Source organism: Podarcis muralis, chromosome 8 (assembly GCF_964188315.1).
Source record: "Podarcis muralis chromosome 8, rPodMur119.hap1.1, whole genome shotgun sequence".
In the NCBI taxonomy this organism is placed as follows: domain Eukaryota; kingdom Metazoa; phylum Chordata; class Lepidosauria; order Squamata; family Lacertidae; genus Podarcis; species Podarcis muralis.
The window spans coordinates 48997885-49014729 of NC_135662.1; the positions used below are offsets into that span (position 1 = coordinate 48997885).

At 38.2% G+C, this 16845-nt stretch overlaps 2 protein-coding genes and 1 long non-coding RNA gene across 4 annotated transcripts in view; 1 reads left to right on the forward strand and 2 right to left on the reverse strand.

The window, feature by feature from the left end:
- Nucleotides 1-1279, forward strand: part of VAPA (VAMP associated protein A) — a 28535-nt gene extending 27256 nt beyond the window's left edge. For both annotated transcript variants that reach the window (XM_028737362.2, XM_028737363.2), the window contains one exon: nt 512-1279. In XM_028737362.2, the coding sequence (XP_028593195.1) occupies nt 512-667 (156 nt within the window). In that variant the 3' untranslated portion in view covers nt 668-1279. The remainder of the gene's footprint in view (nt 1-511) is intronic.
- A 1207-nt stretch (nt 1280-2486) lies between these two features.
- On the reverse strand, nt 2487-4921 carry LOC144328718 (uncharacterized). The gene is made up of 2 exons (XR_013393958.1): nt 4695-4921; nt 2487-4317 (listed from the first exon to the last, which is right to left on the reverse strand). It is a non-coding gene; the product is annotated as an uncharacterized LOC144328718 (long non-coding RNA).
- Nucleotides 4922-7141: 2220 nt separating this feature from the next.
- Nucleotides 7142-16845, reverse strand: part of APCDD1 (APC down-regulated 1) — a 36000-nt gene continuing 26296 nt past the window's right edge. The window contains exon 5 of the mRNA XM_028737367.2: nt 7142-12952. Coding sequence (XP_028593200.1) covers nt 12501-12952 — 452 coding nt within the window. The 3' untranslated portion in view covers nt 7142-12500. The remainder of the gene's footprint in view (nt 12953-16845) is intronic.

The following is a 16845-nucleotide window of genomic DNA, read 5'->3' on the forward strand; positions in this document are numbered from 1 at the left end:
TGCATCCAGGGCAGTGTAAGCTTTCCCTTGGTGTTTTTTGTTTGTTTGTTTGTTTGTGCTTGTTTTTACGTTTCATTTCTGAGCATTACACAAAGCCATACAAATCTTGTGGTCACTGAAAATCTAGAAGGTGCAGTGTTATGCTGTTTGATTAATTTGCAATCCTGAGCTACTAGTGGTGTTCTGGGATAAATTGCCATCATCAGTGGAACAGTTTAAATAGTTGGGTCTTATGTTTCCCCAGTTTTGTAAACAGGCTATTATTGATGGTAAATAACAGTAGAAGGATTACTATATTTTGCTGTTGTTGCTAATTTATACACAACATGCTACGTTTTATTTTGTGCTACATTTTGACATCTTTTAAAGTCAGATACTGTGCACACACACACAAATAAATTTGTATCTCATCTTAACCTGTCTTAAGTTTTAAAATGTTTTGGTTAAATTCAGATCTGTAACAATCTCTTTGATGATTTTTGATTGATTATTTCCCCCCATGTGTTTTCAGGATGAAGGTTTGAGGCTGAGAAAGGTGGCACACTTGGATAAACCTGGAACATCAGGCTTGGCTCTCCGAGATAATGTCTCCAATCCTCTTCCCTCACTTCTTGTTGTAATTGCAGCCATTTTCATTGGATTCTTTTTAGGGAAATTCATCTTGTAGAGAGGGGAAAAAGAGAGAGAAGCATGCAGAATGCAGCTTCCTTTTTTTTCTTGGCCAGAAAAAAATGTATTTACCTACCACTTCATTGGTAGTATGGCCCCAAGTGACCATTATTGTGTACAGCATCATACAGGCTTTGCCTCTAATGATCTTGCACGGTTAGACAACACAATAAAAAGACAAACTGGTCGGCTGCTGGACAAATTGTATATTAATTCATCAATAGCAGGTGTCAGTTGCACATTCAGTCCTTTATGAAAAGTCATACATAAATAAAGAATTGTTCTTTCTTTCTGTGGTTTTAATAAGAGTTCAAAAATTGTTCAGAGTCTTGTAAATGTTATTTTAATAATCCTTTAAAAAAATTATCTGTTGCTCTTGCCTCTTGGAAAATGATTATTAGAATGTTAATCCCACTTGTTCAGGAATATGATGAGGCATTCTGCGGGGAAATGATTCCTCTTAGTGTGTAAATTTTATCCTTTACCTTACTTTGCTAATATCATGGCAGAATTTCTTACCCCTTGTGAGGCAGTTGTTAAAGTTTTCATCCTTACAGCCCTGTCCCATGGTATTTAACATACAAAAAAATAAAACTGTTAACATACTTTATGCTGGGTAGCTTGTTTCTGTGAATTCCACTTTGAGAAAAGTTTTCCTTCAAGTTTTACACATAACCTTGTCACAGATGAATGTTCAGTTCACTAGCTGTGGCTTGAAGTGGTGCCAGTGAAGCTTTGGAAGAAACATAGCTGTTTCCATACTATTTAACAGCGGCAGAAAAGGTTTCTGGCTTTTTAAGCAAAATGAAAGGTTAGAATTAGTTCTGTTTTGGGACATGGGACTAATTACAAGAGGCAGGTATTTTAAACTTGTCTTTTAAAATAGTGGTGGACTTTGCAGGTATCAAATAGGTATATTTCGGTTGATTCATTGATGCTCCCTTATCTGGAGTCCCCAGTAGTCCTTTAATGATCAATAATTTTGCATTCAGGCTGACTAGTCCAGATGTTTTCTGGAAATACATTCTGTGTGACCTTTCCAAATAATTTTTCCTTAAGTACCTTAGGTTGATTCCAGCTGAGCAATCTTTTATCGTTTAGTTTTATGAAAGGAAAATAAAGTTTTGTCCAGCAAATATGTCTTGGCACACTTGCCCATTAGCTATGCATACCTTCTATGTTCTAGAAAGTTTATTTTGTTGGGTCTGAACTGCTTCTCCTCACTTAACCTCGTGGCTTGTTTCATTTCTGATCTCTATGTCATTAAGTAGATAATTTTGAAAGCACAATACTTAGCTATTTTTAACTGTTAGCCACCATAGGGAGTTATTTCAGAACTGACATTCTTGAAAGGCTTATTCCTGTAGGCAGAATTTTGTATATTCTTGGATATGGATGCAGCTAACTGTTCGATCTTATGTAGCTGAGAAATGTTCTAGCAAAAATATACATATTGGTTGCCTTTGATTTCTAGTGCTTTTTTTATTGGAAAATATACATCATGTACTGTCACTGCTGTCTCTGGCAAACTTTTATAACACATGCAATTTGCAAAGAAGAAGATGAACAAACCATTGCATGATGTTTCACTTTAAAAGCATGCAAATACAAACGTTTCCTTTTTATGTGTTCTGGTATCTGCATTCAAGTCTTCTCTGACCATGGTGACTGGAAAAAGTATGCTCAAGTCTAATTCTCATTTCATCAGTTCTGAAACCATAAGACTCTCCATACTGTGGTGTATAAATGGTACGTCAGAAGAAATAATTTATTCCTTAAAGGAACTTGACCATTGGAAGATTACAGGGGGAGGGGGGGGGGCTAATGTACAGGCTGTAACTTCTGGATGCATTTGGATATTTCTATATGGAAGGAGAAAATTTAAAAGTTACATTTGCTGTTAAAGGAGTGTACACAAAGGTTTGTAGTAATAGCTACACATTTTAGGGTTAGAGATTAGAGAATAATTCATCAAAGACAAAGTGAACTTAGAAGCTTGATATTGAGAAGTATCCTGATGTCAGAAAATAATGATGATCCAGAGACTACCATCTGATTATCATAAATATTGAATAAGTGATAAATTAAGTTGCGAGAGCCTGTTGGGCCATGTAGTTGGATTATATGTTTTAAAGAGAACTATTATTGAACAAGTCAAAGTGCATTTGGGCGTCATGTCCAGTATACGTAAAGTGCAGTGCTCCTTAAATGGATGCGCTTGTGGTTTCTAATAATCCTTTCATAATTGTATATAAAATGTAATGCTAAACTATTTTTTTGCTCTCAGGAGTGATTTTGGATGATATCAACTGTATTCAGTGAAATTATGTAACACGGATTAAATTGTCTGTTCCTGAAATGGTTAGAACTTTGCCTGCTTGCTTGTGTACATAAATGTGAGGAAAATCTGTCCCTGTTACTAATAAGCGTCTGAAAACTCTGTGTGTGAGAACCTTCTGTCCCCTTAACATTAGATTTCATGTATGTTGTGAATTACTTGATCCTGCAGCCTGGATAGTCATAAGCCTTTGTAACATGTCTTAGTGTACATTACAGCCGAATACAAATTATGATAGAAAACATTGTGTATTTCAAATTATATAGACAGCCTAAAAGAAGCAGATGAATGAACAGAGAATAAAATATGTATTCCTTCTTTTGCTCAGTAAGTATAATGTGGCAGAGAAGCATTGTTGAAGCTGTTTAAACAGTTTAAAAAGGAAGCCTCTGATAACATAATATTAAATGAAGTTCTGAGGTATACATCCCAATGCACATATCTTTGCTGTCTACATGTAGACTGATACACTACCGTAGCCCAATACTTTAAGTGGGTGCTATTAGTTTAATTGTAAAAAATGAATTATTTTGAAAATTTGTAAAGGTGTTGAAGTCTTTCCAACTAAGCCTTAAGATTGGTGGTATTATGATAAAGCTTCATAGTTACTGCTTTGGACTATTAATACATGGTCTGAAGAATCAGGCCAACTCTTTAAAATCTGTTAGCATGTTCAGCAAATACGTCTAGTTTGGAGAAATGTTTTTATATTTGTGCATGGAGAAATCATTGCACATTTTCTTTTGGTGTTATTTTTTTTTTGTTTCTAAGCATGCTGGGAGAAGGCTGGAAGTTTCAAGTAATTTTGGAATGGGTGGTTGTGGATGTGCACACATACTGTTCCTACAACGTTGCCTGTAGGGTGAATTACTGACCTTTAAAGCCCTAAACGGCCTCAGCCCAGTATACCTGAAGGAGCGTCTCCACCCCCATTCCTCAGCCTGGACACTGAGGTCCAGGGCCGAGGGCCTTCTGGCGGTTCCCTTGCTGCGAGAAGCCAAGTTACAGGGAACCAGGCAGAGGGCCTTCTTGGTAGTAGCACCCACCCTGTGGAACGCCCTCCCATCAGATGTCAAGGAAATAAACAACTATCTGACTTTTCGAAGACATCTGAAGGCATCTCTGTTTAGGGAAGTTTTTAATGTTTGAAGTTTTATTCTGTTGGAAGCTGCCCAGAGTGGCTGAGGAAACCCAGCCAGATGGGCGGGCTATAAATAATAAATTATTATTATAAAGAGACCCTGGTTGTATTAGCAATTTCTCAGGTGGTTATCAAATGATATCTTGCTGCAAAAATTCTGGGCTGGTACCTAATATTGTAGGGACGCGGGTGGCGCTGTGGGTAAAAGCCTCAGCGCCTAGGGCTTGCCGATCGAAAGGTCGGCGGTTCGAATCCCCGCGGCGGGGTGCGCTCCCGTTGCTCGGTTCCAGCGCCTGCCAACCTAGCAGTTCGAAAGCACCCCCGGGTGCAAGTAGATAAATAGGTACCGCTTTATAGCGGGAAGGTAAACGGCGTTCCGTGTGCTGCGCTGGCTCGCCAGATGCAGCTTGTCATGCTGGCCACGTGACCCGGAAGTGTCTCCGGACAGCGCTGGCCCCCGGCCTCTTGAGTGAGATGGGCGCACAACCCTAAAGTCTGTCAAGACTGGCCCGTACGGGCAGGGGTACCTTTACCTTTAACTTTTACCTAATATTGTAAGTGTGTAAGATGAATAGGTGGTGTCTTTTAAGAACGTTTGTTTTCTAATAGTTTTATTTCTTACACAAGAAAGGCTTTGATGGAAGTTGCCGTCCATCATAGTGTATAGATTGCCCCCCCCAGGAGAAAAACCTGATCACTATATTTTAGTTTATGGTTATCACAAAATGTTTTCAGACAATTGAGTTAATATCCCCAAATCAGTGAAACTTTTTCTAGAACTTTTTCTATGATTACAAATTCAACGTGCTCACATAAAAGTATTTGTACTAGTAAACATTCTCATAAAATATTTCGCCTTTAAGGTTATGTTAGCATAAACTCTGAATTTCAGAAATCTTAGCCATGGAGAGAATGGACGTTAGTGGTTGATTTTTGTCTTAAGCGTCAAACTGGGACATTGAACAGTTTGCTTACCTGAGATATGGATGTCTACTTGTTCATAAACAATGGAGGCAATTTCTTTGTACTTGGTGAAATTCAGATGCATCAAGTATTGTTACATATACCAGGTGTCTTGGGTAGTATGAAAAATCTATATTCATGGTGGATTTGGTTCTGTAGACTGAATCCAGGTAGTTTTTAATGAGAATCTTAATATTTTGTCACAGCTGCTACAGTTGGGGCAACAAAGGAGGGGGAAAGGGAGAGGTTAGGATAACCAGGTTAATAGGCACAAATGCCTTGATAGATATTTTGGATTTTCAGCTTGGGATGAGACCTGAGTTGGGATTTTGTCTCTTGCACTTCTACCACCTTAATAGTCTGCTTTGCTGCCACCTGCTGTTCGTTGGGCCTGGAAATTGAAATCTTGCTATAAGGACAAATAATGTAAACTGAAGAATGCTTACTTTCTGTTTATATTCATTTGCATATTTTTAAACTTTCAATTTGTAAACTAAAATATACTTTGGATCCCATCATGGCCCTATATATTCTTAGGCCCCTTGTTCATAATAGTTTTGATTTTTACTGCAGCGTATCTAAGTAGGTTGTTTGAAGTTGACCCATGAAATTGCTGAGGGAGGAAATTGTTATACTTCAAATAAAAGTGGTCTTCAATAGCCAGCGTAATGTGGTTATCCCAGATTCAGCTCCTTTTGCCTGCTGTTTGCTAGTTGCCCAGGAATGCTATCTGCTGGGTACTTCAGCACTGCAAATTGTGTGCACGCATTCCCTTGACCACACAATCTTGAGACTAAGCATTTTCTTAAAGTATGGGCTCGTATTATTTTGAGCTTTATCTCTTCTTGGTGTTGTAACGCACCTTGAACATAGGGAAAATGACAGGAAAGGTATTGAAATTTAAGGCTTCGACTTAGAAAATTGTACAAGATAATGCAGAAGCTGAGTGGTAGACCCACGAATATGCCAACACTACATTCCACTGAAAAGTGCTTTTTATATTTTATATTTGATCTGACAGCTGCTGAAATTGGCTCTTCTTTCTACTGTACTCTCTTAGGATCACTGGATTAAATGAAATGAACTAATATAGGCAGTTCTGCATGGTATCGAGGCCCTGTTGGATGGATCCTTATCAACTATAGTTCTTTTCATAATATAAGAGTTCAGCTTCATTAATTGGATTATATGATAAATTTGGCTGTGTGAATTACCCAACCCGAAGCAGTGAAATTATCAATAAAATTATCAACTGCTTCTTGACTTGGCTTTCCATCACCATAATTAAGTTCTGAATATAACAAACTGTTTCTACTCTGTAATGGAAAAAAGTACTTTATTTAAGCATTCTACTGGTTTGCAGACCATTTGTCTGAAAGTTCAGGGCACCATCAACATGCTGTCCTTGACATTAAGCTCCAAACCTTTCAAGTGTTGGTAGCAAAGTGGCTTATGAAAAGCATTTATGGGAGTCAACGGAGCAATTATGAAACTGTATTCTGGCTTTCAAGACTTGTTGATACACTGAAGAGCTGAATTACATTTTAATGCTAGGCAATTGAATTACTTTAACTTTTTATTGTGTGTTCTGTTTTGATTTAAATCACTGAAAGTGTTGGCTTTGAAAGTAGTTTCAGTGCAGATGAGAAGACGTCAGAATGTCTGTGTTAGTCATCTACACTGCCAAGAACTGTTTTGGGTTCCCTTAATTGAAAGTTGGAAAGCAGAAAGTGCTGTTGATTAGCTATTCTTTCCGAGACCTGGAAATTTTCCTAATTGCTGAAGTTTGTATATATGTATGCCAGCTTGAAAGAGTTGATAGAAGTTACTTTAATTCTCTTTTACACTGTACCAGAATGGCTAGTTTAAAAAGTTAATACTGCTTGACTAGGATGTAGATTACGTGAAACGTTAAAGTATTTTCCACATTTTCAGATGTAATTTAATTGTTCATAGCATTAACCCACTTTGTGTTGCGTTGCATTCCTGAATTAAAGGTTTTTATGAGAAAGAGAACATGTACAAAGGTAAACAATAGATGTACTTTTATTATGAGGTTTTGAAAAGAACATGAGAATACCTAATTCACTTGATTTCTTCAAACTGTGATCCCCCCACAGCAGCAGAGTTTTCTATTTGCAATCAGTTTTAAACAGAACATCTCAGAACTAGCTAGCTTATAACAATGTTTGAGAGACTTAATATTGAAATAGTAGTTCCCTAGTCTCATAAAACCTGTTTGACTTTTTCCATGGAGCAGGGTTTCATACCCCATCCCAAAAAAATAACAATTCTCCATTTGTGTTTGCGGGCAAAGAGCTCTTAACTTTTGAAGTCTTCTTCAGAGTTGAGACAAGAAGTTACCACTAGGTGGCAATGTTTTATTATACATCATGTTTATTGCAGGCCTTTAAGCAACCTCCAATCTGAATTAATTTTTGTGAGCGGTTTTGGATTCTTAATAGGGACTTGTGCTTGTCTCCCACATCCCAACTATTTTAGGCAAATGCATACTATATTTGCATTTCTAAAATTTGCTTCTATTATCTGCCCTGATGACTTGGGAAGGGTTAACTTATAAATGCAAATGAATGTGTAAGCATTAAGTAATGGGTCAGTATGTTCATTACTTGATTAAACCACTGGACAGTTTAGGGGTTTGCGCAGTAGTTGCTGAATGGTGTAAATGCAAGAAAACTTTTTCTCTGTATGCCTACAACTTGCTGCACTGTGTGACCCATAACTAATGTGGCTTGAGATTTTCAGAAGCCAAGTGGAATACTTGTGATTACTGATGTTGAAGGGAAGCTTTTTAAAATTATTGGGCTCCATTTAGTTAGGGATGAAAGCTTATATGGCAGGATTGTGTTGTTGTTTTTAATGCCAAGGGAAATTAAAGATCAGTTTGGAGATTTTTTGGGGGGGGAAATCTCTCAGAAAAAGAAAAGCGCTTGAATGCTTATCCCCCAGCTATATGAGCGTGCCCTGTTTATGATATGGTGTATGAACCATTTAACTCAGATTAAATTGCTACTTGCTATCAAACAAGATTTAACTTTATATGGCCTGATATACAGCTGTAGATAATAGTTGCTCAATATAAAATATAAACTTTGTGCACATGCACACAGCAAGAGTTTATAGTTAAAATTCTTCAGCTTGGTGGATACAACTATTGAATACAGAAAAACTACTGAGAAGACTTCCAAGAATTTTGGTTTCATTTACTCTTTATTTAATCAACATTTTCAACAAGTACTGAAACTTCCCTGGCACTTTAAACTAGAGAAGAAAACTGGGAAGAAAAAATAGTTTTTTAATGTTACAAAAATAAAATATCTTTTTTTAAAAAAAACACCCTTGGTTTTATGCAAATATACAACCACCTTAAAATCTCAAACCTGCCCCCAGCTCTACTCTGTTCCAACTTCCCAATCCAACGTGCCTTCCTAGAGCACTTTACCAAACTATTGAAAAGAAGTGGGAGACTTCCAGCTATTTCAGTATCTGTTGGAACTAAAACTCTGCCAATAATGTAACATCCAACATTCCCTCACTTCCCAGAAAGTGGAAGCAGCAGCAAGGGGACCTGGTACTAACCAAGAGGGAGGAACTGATCAACGAAGTGAAAGTACAGGGAACCTTGTGAGGAACTGATCATGTCCTCAAAGGCAAGAGAAAACCGAGTGTAGTCCGACATGCATTCTGGACTTTAAGATGTCTGATTTAAAAAATCTTAAGGAACTACTGTGGTCAGAAATACTCAGAAGAGAAGGGAGCCCAGTATGTGATTCTTAAAGGTGAAATATTGAAGGCACAAATGGAGACAATTTGCAACAAGAAAAGTGGGAGGCACCTAAACGAGTGGGGCTGCATAAGGAGCTTACAGATGAGCTGAGGTCTAAGAAGGGAATGTAAAAGAAATGGAAGGAAGGAGAAATCAGGAAGGAAGAGTATACAGTTGCAGGGAGAAGGTCAGGCAGGTCAAAGCTCAGAATGAACTCAGGCTTGCAAGAGAGGTTTAAAATAATAATAAGTTTCTTTGGTTGTGTTTGAAGCAAGAGGAAGAACAAGCAAGTAGTAGATCTCTTGCGTGGAGAAAATGGAGAAATGCTATTGGGTGACAGAAGGCGGAACTGATCAACACCTATTTTCCTCTGCCTTCACCCAAAAGGAAAGCAGTGCCTAACCTGATGAAAGCATAACAAACAATGCAAGGAGGGAGCTGCAGCTCAATATAGTAAACCAGGTGGTAAGGAATTCAAATCTCCAGGGCCTGATGAGCTGCACCCAAGAGTAGTAAAGGAGCTTGCACATTTTATATCAGAGCCTGTGTCTATAATCTTTGAGAATTCTTGGAGAACAGATGAAGTCTTTGTAGAAGGCAGAAGTATTTCACCTGTTCTCCAGGCAGGCAAATGTCCCCATCTTCAAAAGGGTGGGGAGAAGAGCCAGGTTACTATTGACCAGTCAGCTTAACATTTTACCAGGAAATGCCCTAGAACAGATAATTAAAAGATGCTTTGATTACCAAGACCCAGCATGTGTATCTCAAAAGCAAGTCATGCCAGAAGAGTCTTTTTTAAAAATAATAGTTGCAAGCATGGTAGATCAGGGGAATGCTGTGGACATAGTGTATCTTGATTTCAGTAAGGCTTTTGACAAAGTCCCTCATATTCTTGCAGAGAAGCTGGCAAAATGTGGGCTGGAAGAGGTAACTGTTAGGTGTATTTGCAAGCTGGTTGACTGCCCAAACCAAAAGAGTATTCACTAATGGTTTCTTGTCATCCTGGAAAAGACGTGACAAATGGGATGCCACAGGGTTCTGTCCTGGGCCTGTTGTTCTTCAACATCTTTATAAATGACTTGGATGAAAGTATTCAGGGGCATCGGAATCGGGATTCAAGATGACCTTAACAGATCGGAAAACGGCCAAAACTGACAAAATGGATTTCAGTAAGGACAATTGTAAGGTTCTACACTTAGGCACGAACAACTGCACAATTATAAGGTGGGGGACATCTGGTTTGTCAGTAGTACATGCGGAAAGGATCCCCCAAGCTTAACATGACTCAACAGTACTATGCAGGAGCAAACCAAGGGAAGTAAGTCCTGCTCTATTCTGCCTTGGTCAGGCCACACCTGGAGTATTGTGCCCAGTTCTGAGGGCCACAATTTAAGGAGGATATTGGAGGTTTTAAAGTAGAAGTTGGGCAGCCATATGCCATGTATGATTTAGTTGATATTACTGAACTAGATGACCCTTGGGGTCCCTTCGAATTCTACAATTCTGAGATTCTATTATTCTAAGTAGCAGGGAGGGCTGATGGACAGGTGAAGCTTTGTAGCAGATTCCCAATTCAGGAATCATAATCTACCCTGTAGCAGAACAGTCAAAGAATCTGCAGCCCAGAGCCAAATATACGCAGAGGTTTCTCACATCTAATTATGACAGATGTGGAAATACAGGTGTTGCACATGGTGCTTTTCACTGTCGTTGTCAAAAGTCCAAGATCTCTATCTGAATTGTATCTTTGCTTACTTCAGCATAAATGAGTTCCCCTTTCACTTCTGCAGATGATAAAAATCAAGTGGAGAAAGCAAGCCCATGGCAGCAGCTTCCAGTGAATGTTTATACATTAGAAGTGTAATTCTGCTGGTAAGAATGGTCCCTTTTCCGAGATTTTGTAGACTCAGTTGCATCCCTCACTTTCTGTTTGTTGTGCCTTACCACAGGTTGTATATAGTTGTATCCCTTTGTCGATAGAAGACTGATCTTATGGAGGCTTCTATGTACAGAAGTGAGAAAAGTTTCTTTATGCCACCTTCCCCCTGCAGCTTCTTATCGCTCCTTTCCTTCTTATCATGCGTTCCAATTTGTAAGTTTGGATTTTATCACAGAACACTTCCTATTATACTAAGGGACCCAACACCGTGGCTTGGTTTACCCATTGCTATTTTTCACCAGTGGATTTGAAACTTGTCCCCCTTGTACATGTCAATAAATTATATGTGACTACACATGCATGAAAGAGAAGAGATAATTTGTTCTTCAAACTGCTGGTTTTAAATATGATGATATTTAGGGAGAGTATCTTTTGATTCTGTGTTTCCTGGCCTTGTCATTGTGGCATTATGTAAAGAGGCTACTGAGAATTTAAAGCGGGTGGGGAATCTGTCCCTCCAGATGTAGCTGGACTAAACTCCCATCATCAATGACCATGCTGGCTGGGGTTCTGTCCAATAATGTGAAAGCGATAGGTTTCCCTGTCCCTGATTTAAAGCAATGGAATTTACATGACCCCCTGTCCCATTCTCAGTGAAAAAAGGAATCATTTAATATTCAGTTTGTCTACTTCACTAATAAAAGGATACAGACTTGGCTAGCATCCTGTTCCTAGTTAAACTCCATTTTTTGCCACAACGTATTATGAATTCTTTAAAAAAAAGTCTTGCAGAAATAAATATATAAAGATAAAGATTAAGCCTTGCTTACTTTATTGAATTGCCCAGTCTAATAAAATGAATGTCAAGTGCATTGCATTTGGCAAACGGTCCACTATCCTGAATTTCTTATGAAGATATGGTGTAATTCACCTTGGTGTCTATATTTGAGAGATCTTGTTGCTTTCTTCCCTTTGTCTTTGCCTTTTCAAAGTTGGTGGAAAGTGGTTGGTGGACCCCTGAAATTGCTTTGAACTGTGATAAGTTGGGCAACTTATTAAAGAACATTGGTGCCATATGTCACTCTAAATCTCTGATTATTCTTAAATTCACCACCTATATATACAATCATTTAAATTATCTGTGCAGGTTTAATTTGAGATTTTCCATTCAGCATTCTTGATCCTAAAGATCATTTAATATTTTATGTAAACTCTATAAAAGTGTATTTAAGATACATCCTTAGTTGGATTTTTCATATATACATATATACACTGCAACATAAGAACAATACAGTTTATCAGTATTGACACAATACGATAAAAGCATAATTCTAGATAATCAAATTCAAAGATGAAACTGATTTGGGGAGTAGGAGCAACTGCAACAGCACAGTTGGTAGATGAAAAGTTGTGTAAGATAGTTCAGCCCAATAAGTTTTTCTTCCAAAGAACAAACTGAAGACAGGGTGAAGGGTGAAGAACTGCAGTTTTAAAGTGCAATTACTGTTGTGCAGTCATGTCAGGCCATGGATCAGATTGAATGAAGTTCAAAGCAGAAGCAAACTGGTGCTATTTATGATTCAAGGGGGATAAAAGGAACAACAGTTCTTCAGGCATCAAGAAAATGTCCTTTTTTTGTCTGTTAAGATGCTTTATGACATCTTCTCCCCATGTAGCCTAAGTCCTACACTCGCCCTGATAGGAGTCATTTGAAAATGCAATTCTAGCTGTAAATGCCCAACGTTGGCACAGTACTAACAGCCAGCATCATAACCAAAACAAAAGCACAGGGATTTTTTGCTGGTGCTCCACTGCTGTACCATCCTAGTTTGTTTTCTTCTAAAGTTTCATCTACTCTTGGTGCGGATGAAGTACATTGAATTAAGGGCATTTGGTATGAGGTGGCTCTCTTCTCTGGTCTGTCTGGACTGGATCCATCACTAGGTCTCTGGCCATTATACAACAAGTATCTCCCTCTGGCATCCTGCTCCATTTTGAAGATCTCGTACTCTGTATGCGGCAGACGAATTCCCAAAGCAATGCAGCCGTTGGTGTGAGTAACATCTTGCTGCACCCCAACTTGCCAGGATCCTTCTGCCCCACACTCATCTCCATTGAAGACATTCAGTAGAGAGGCAGTAGCTATGTCCATGGGTGTAACCTTCATATGATTCACTGCAAAAAAACGAAGAAGGGACTGTTAATTGTGCCTTGAGGTAATATGATTTTGTCAACAGCCAGATTTCTGTTTCAGGAAGAGCTTGATTCTCTTCTGTAGAAGTTTCTAAACCTGTTGACCTTGAATGACACAGCATTTGCTTCTGAACTGAGCCTTTATAAATGTGAAGAGTAACTCAAGTGTGTGGAAAGAAAGAAAAAAGTGGTTTGAAACCAAAACCAGTAAGAGTTGCAAGTGAAGTCATAAGAAGAGCCCTGCTCATTAGTTCCTGGGCCCTTCTAGTTCAGCATCCTGTTCCAGCAGTGCCCAGCCAGATATGTTAAGAAAAGTCCAAGCAACAGCCATTCCCGTTGTTTGCCCACAGCAACTGCTTTTTCACAGGTAAGCTTCCTGTAAACCATTTAGCTATCATAACTAATCACTATTAACAGATCTATCCTCTGCTGAGTGTGTCTCAATCCCCTTTTAAATTTATCTAAGCTAGTGGCTCTTAGAACAATGTCCACAAGTTAGTGAGTTGAATAAATGGTTGGCTTATTGTGGGAATTTCTTGTAGCAGTGCTCTCTGTTTTGACTAAATGAAAATAATGAAGTCAATTTTAAGGGTGAGCAAAATGTAAATCAGATACAGTTGTACCTCAGAAGTTGAACAGAATCCGTTCCGGAAGTCTGTTTGACTTTCAAAATGTTCAGAAACCAAGGTGCGGCTTCTGATTGGCTGCAGGAAGCTCCTGCAGCCAATCGGAACCTGCGTCGGGACATTCGGGTTCCAAAGAACGTCCATAAACCTGAACACTCACTTCCGGGTTTGTGACATTCGGGAGCCAAAACGTTAGACTCGCAAGGTGTTTGACTTTTGAGGTACGACTACAGAGATTTAATGACACTGCTGAATTCTCAGTGTGGTAACACTGCTCAATAATTTGAGCGGTACCAGAAAACAAGCTCTCAAGGTAGCCATTTTGTTTTTGCAAATCACCCATTTTATCTTTATGGTCACTTTGTATGCCTGTACGTTGCCGTTCATTTCTCCTCTCTTCCTATTGAATCAGGGATAATTTAGTAAATGTGGTGACATCATGGAAAGCAAAGCTGATCGGAGAGTGAGGACAGGGCTTCCTGAACTGCTGAGATAGGTGACCTCAGCCAAGAGAACCATGCTCCCTGCCCCACAATGAGCAAACACTTTTTTGCTCACTCCCTGAGTAACAAAATTGTCTAATGTGGTGGTTTACTTTCTGTTGCTGTTGGAAGACTTGCAAAAAGTGTCATTTCTTGTAGCTCAGCCTTGACAGTGTTCAAAGGAATTAGTCCTTGGGCACGACCTAGATTTAATATGCTACTCTAGCTTATGATATAAACAGGTTGCATCACCTCCTCTTCTATAGTAACCATTGCTGGTCTGTATGGTATATGTATTCCTCCTTGGCACGCTTCACCTCTCATTCTCACTGGACTATCACATGACTGCTTTACAGCTATTGTACAATGTTAAGAAAAGGTTTAAATTTCCTTACAATATGAAATCATGCAACTGCTGTGTAACATGTATGTGTGTGGAAAAGCTACAACAAGGAAGACTGCAAACTGCTAATCTTGATTGATTCACTGACCCTTGGTCATGAACAAATATTTCAGCAAGGCACGAACATATCCTCATTTTTTCTTGTTTTAATGAGCATGACCAATGCAAGCATTTAATTTTATTAGCAGTGTTTACATCTCTTTGACATTCATTTCAATGGAGGACTTGAATCAAAGCTTATGCATTCACATGTTTATAAGCAAGAGAGTTCTGAGCTAAAATGGAGTTCCTGCACCCGTAAGCAGCTCTGGATTGGAGGGTTGTCTATTATTGCCCTAACTTCCTTATGCACATGCTAGATAAAATAGCATCAAAGGTGAGGACATGCTGCAATCTTTGATTTAGGAACAATAACAATTACTTTATACATTTACTCGTTAGATTACATCATGTGATTACTTAGAGTGGTTCTGATCTAAATATAACATAAAACTACATTTAACATTCTTTAAAATAAAAATAAAATAAAAAAGCACGTTTAATTCTGATACTTACTGTATTTTTTGCACCATAACACTCACTTTTTTCCTCCTAAAAAGTAAGGGGAAATGTCTGTGCGTGTTATGGAGGGAATGCCTACGGGCGGCATGCCTACGGATTTTCCTCTAAAAACTATGTGTGTGTTATGGTCGAGTGCGTGTTATAGAGCGAAAAATACGGTATTTTACAGGGAAAACCGCCACAGGGTGCTGTTCCAGTACTTTGCTCTCAATCCAAGCTTTAAACATACATTCATAGAAATTTGTTTCCATACACATATACCCCCAGCTATCCAGTTGCTCAATAAAGCTTCATTAAAGTAAGCACAAAAATTAATACGCTTTTTAAAATAAGGTGCAAATTTATTTGAAATTAATTATAAATAATTTTTCCAGTTTGATGCTCAATTTCTTTTTAAGCCTCTAAATGTCATCAAACATTTTAATACGCCTATTTTTCAAAGTGTAAAACTCAAATGTATTTATATAATGAGCTGGGGACAATAAATTGGGTCAGTTACTTGTTCAATCTTCACAAACATTTTTAGCTTCTTTGTAGTGGGCATGCTAAGCAAGTGAACTAACATTGGTTCACATAATTAATTCTTCAAGGAGGGGGGAAAGCAAGTTCCACCAAAAAAGAAAAGAAAAAAAGACTGATGTCTAGATAGGAAAGGCAAGAGATTAAACAGTTTCTATTTCACAACCCTGCTGCCCCAGGCAAGCCTACAAATAAAACCAAGTTGGTTTTCATGAGAGAGGACGCTATAAAACTGCACTCAAATTTCATTTAAAAATTGTTCTGTAGCCAGGATATAAAGCTATGTCTTTTAACATATACTTGCTCAGAAAGCTAATGAAGTAACCAGTTCCAAATGGAAACCAAAAACCTCAGAAAATGTCAGCTCCATTACCATCATATATTATCCACACTTTTAAAGCTGCATATGTGCAACATCTTGAGGAATGGATAATCTATAAACTTCAGAGCTTTAAAAAAACAACCTTGATTTATATCAGCCAAGTTCTCCTAATCCTGAAAAGACTGACTAGATTTAATTTAAAAGTAATTTAAACAATTTTGTTTTGAGTTCCAGCTGAACTGAAAGGGCCTCAACAAAGGGAATTCCAAACAAACTTAAGTTGGTCCAGTTTCAAGTTTGGGTGGCATATTTTAATAAATTTATATGAACAATTCAACAAATCCTAACAAAAACCCAGGCCCCCTTGCATGTCATTTCAACACAGAAGCAGCTCTATTTAGATTTCTTATGTTTGACTTCATAGGTTAGCTTTTATGGTCTATGCTTAAGACTGGAATGCCCACCAATTGATCACAAACCCAGGAATGCCTTTATAAAAGTGATGGGCAAGTTTGTCATGGATGTTAGGAGTGAAGGCTTTTTGTTCCTCAGCTCTGCAGGAGTTTGGTGTGTTCTCTCACCATTTCGGAAAAAGAACTTGCAGCTTTACTCTTTAGGCACAACCACATTTCATTTTATAGTTGCCATGTGTCTTTTTCGTTTGATTCTTTTAAGAACTGTTTGTAGCTCGGATATCCCTGGGGTTCTATATAAAAGCCAAGGAGAACTGCTTGCTCTCTTTAAGGTGACTGATACACGTTTTATATTTATTTAACACAGTTGGCTGTGATTACAACACTTTAGAATTTAATTCCATTGTTTCATAACAGGTATCTTAACTTGATTTTTTGGTAATTAGTTCAAGTCTGTCTTACACTACTTACAAGCTTTAAGTACTTGCCCTTTATTTGACAGTATTTGACCTTGCTGCATTGCAGCAAGTTTCTTTCTTTCTTTAGAAG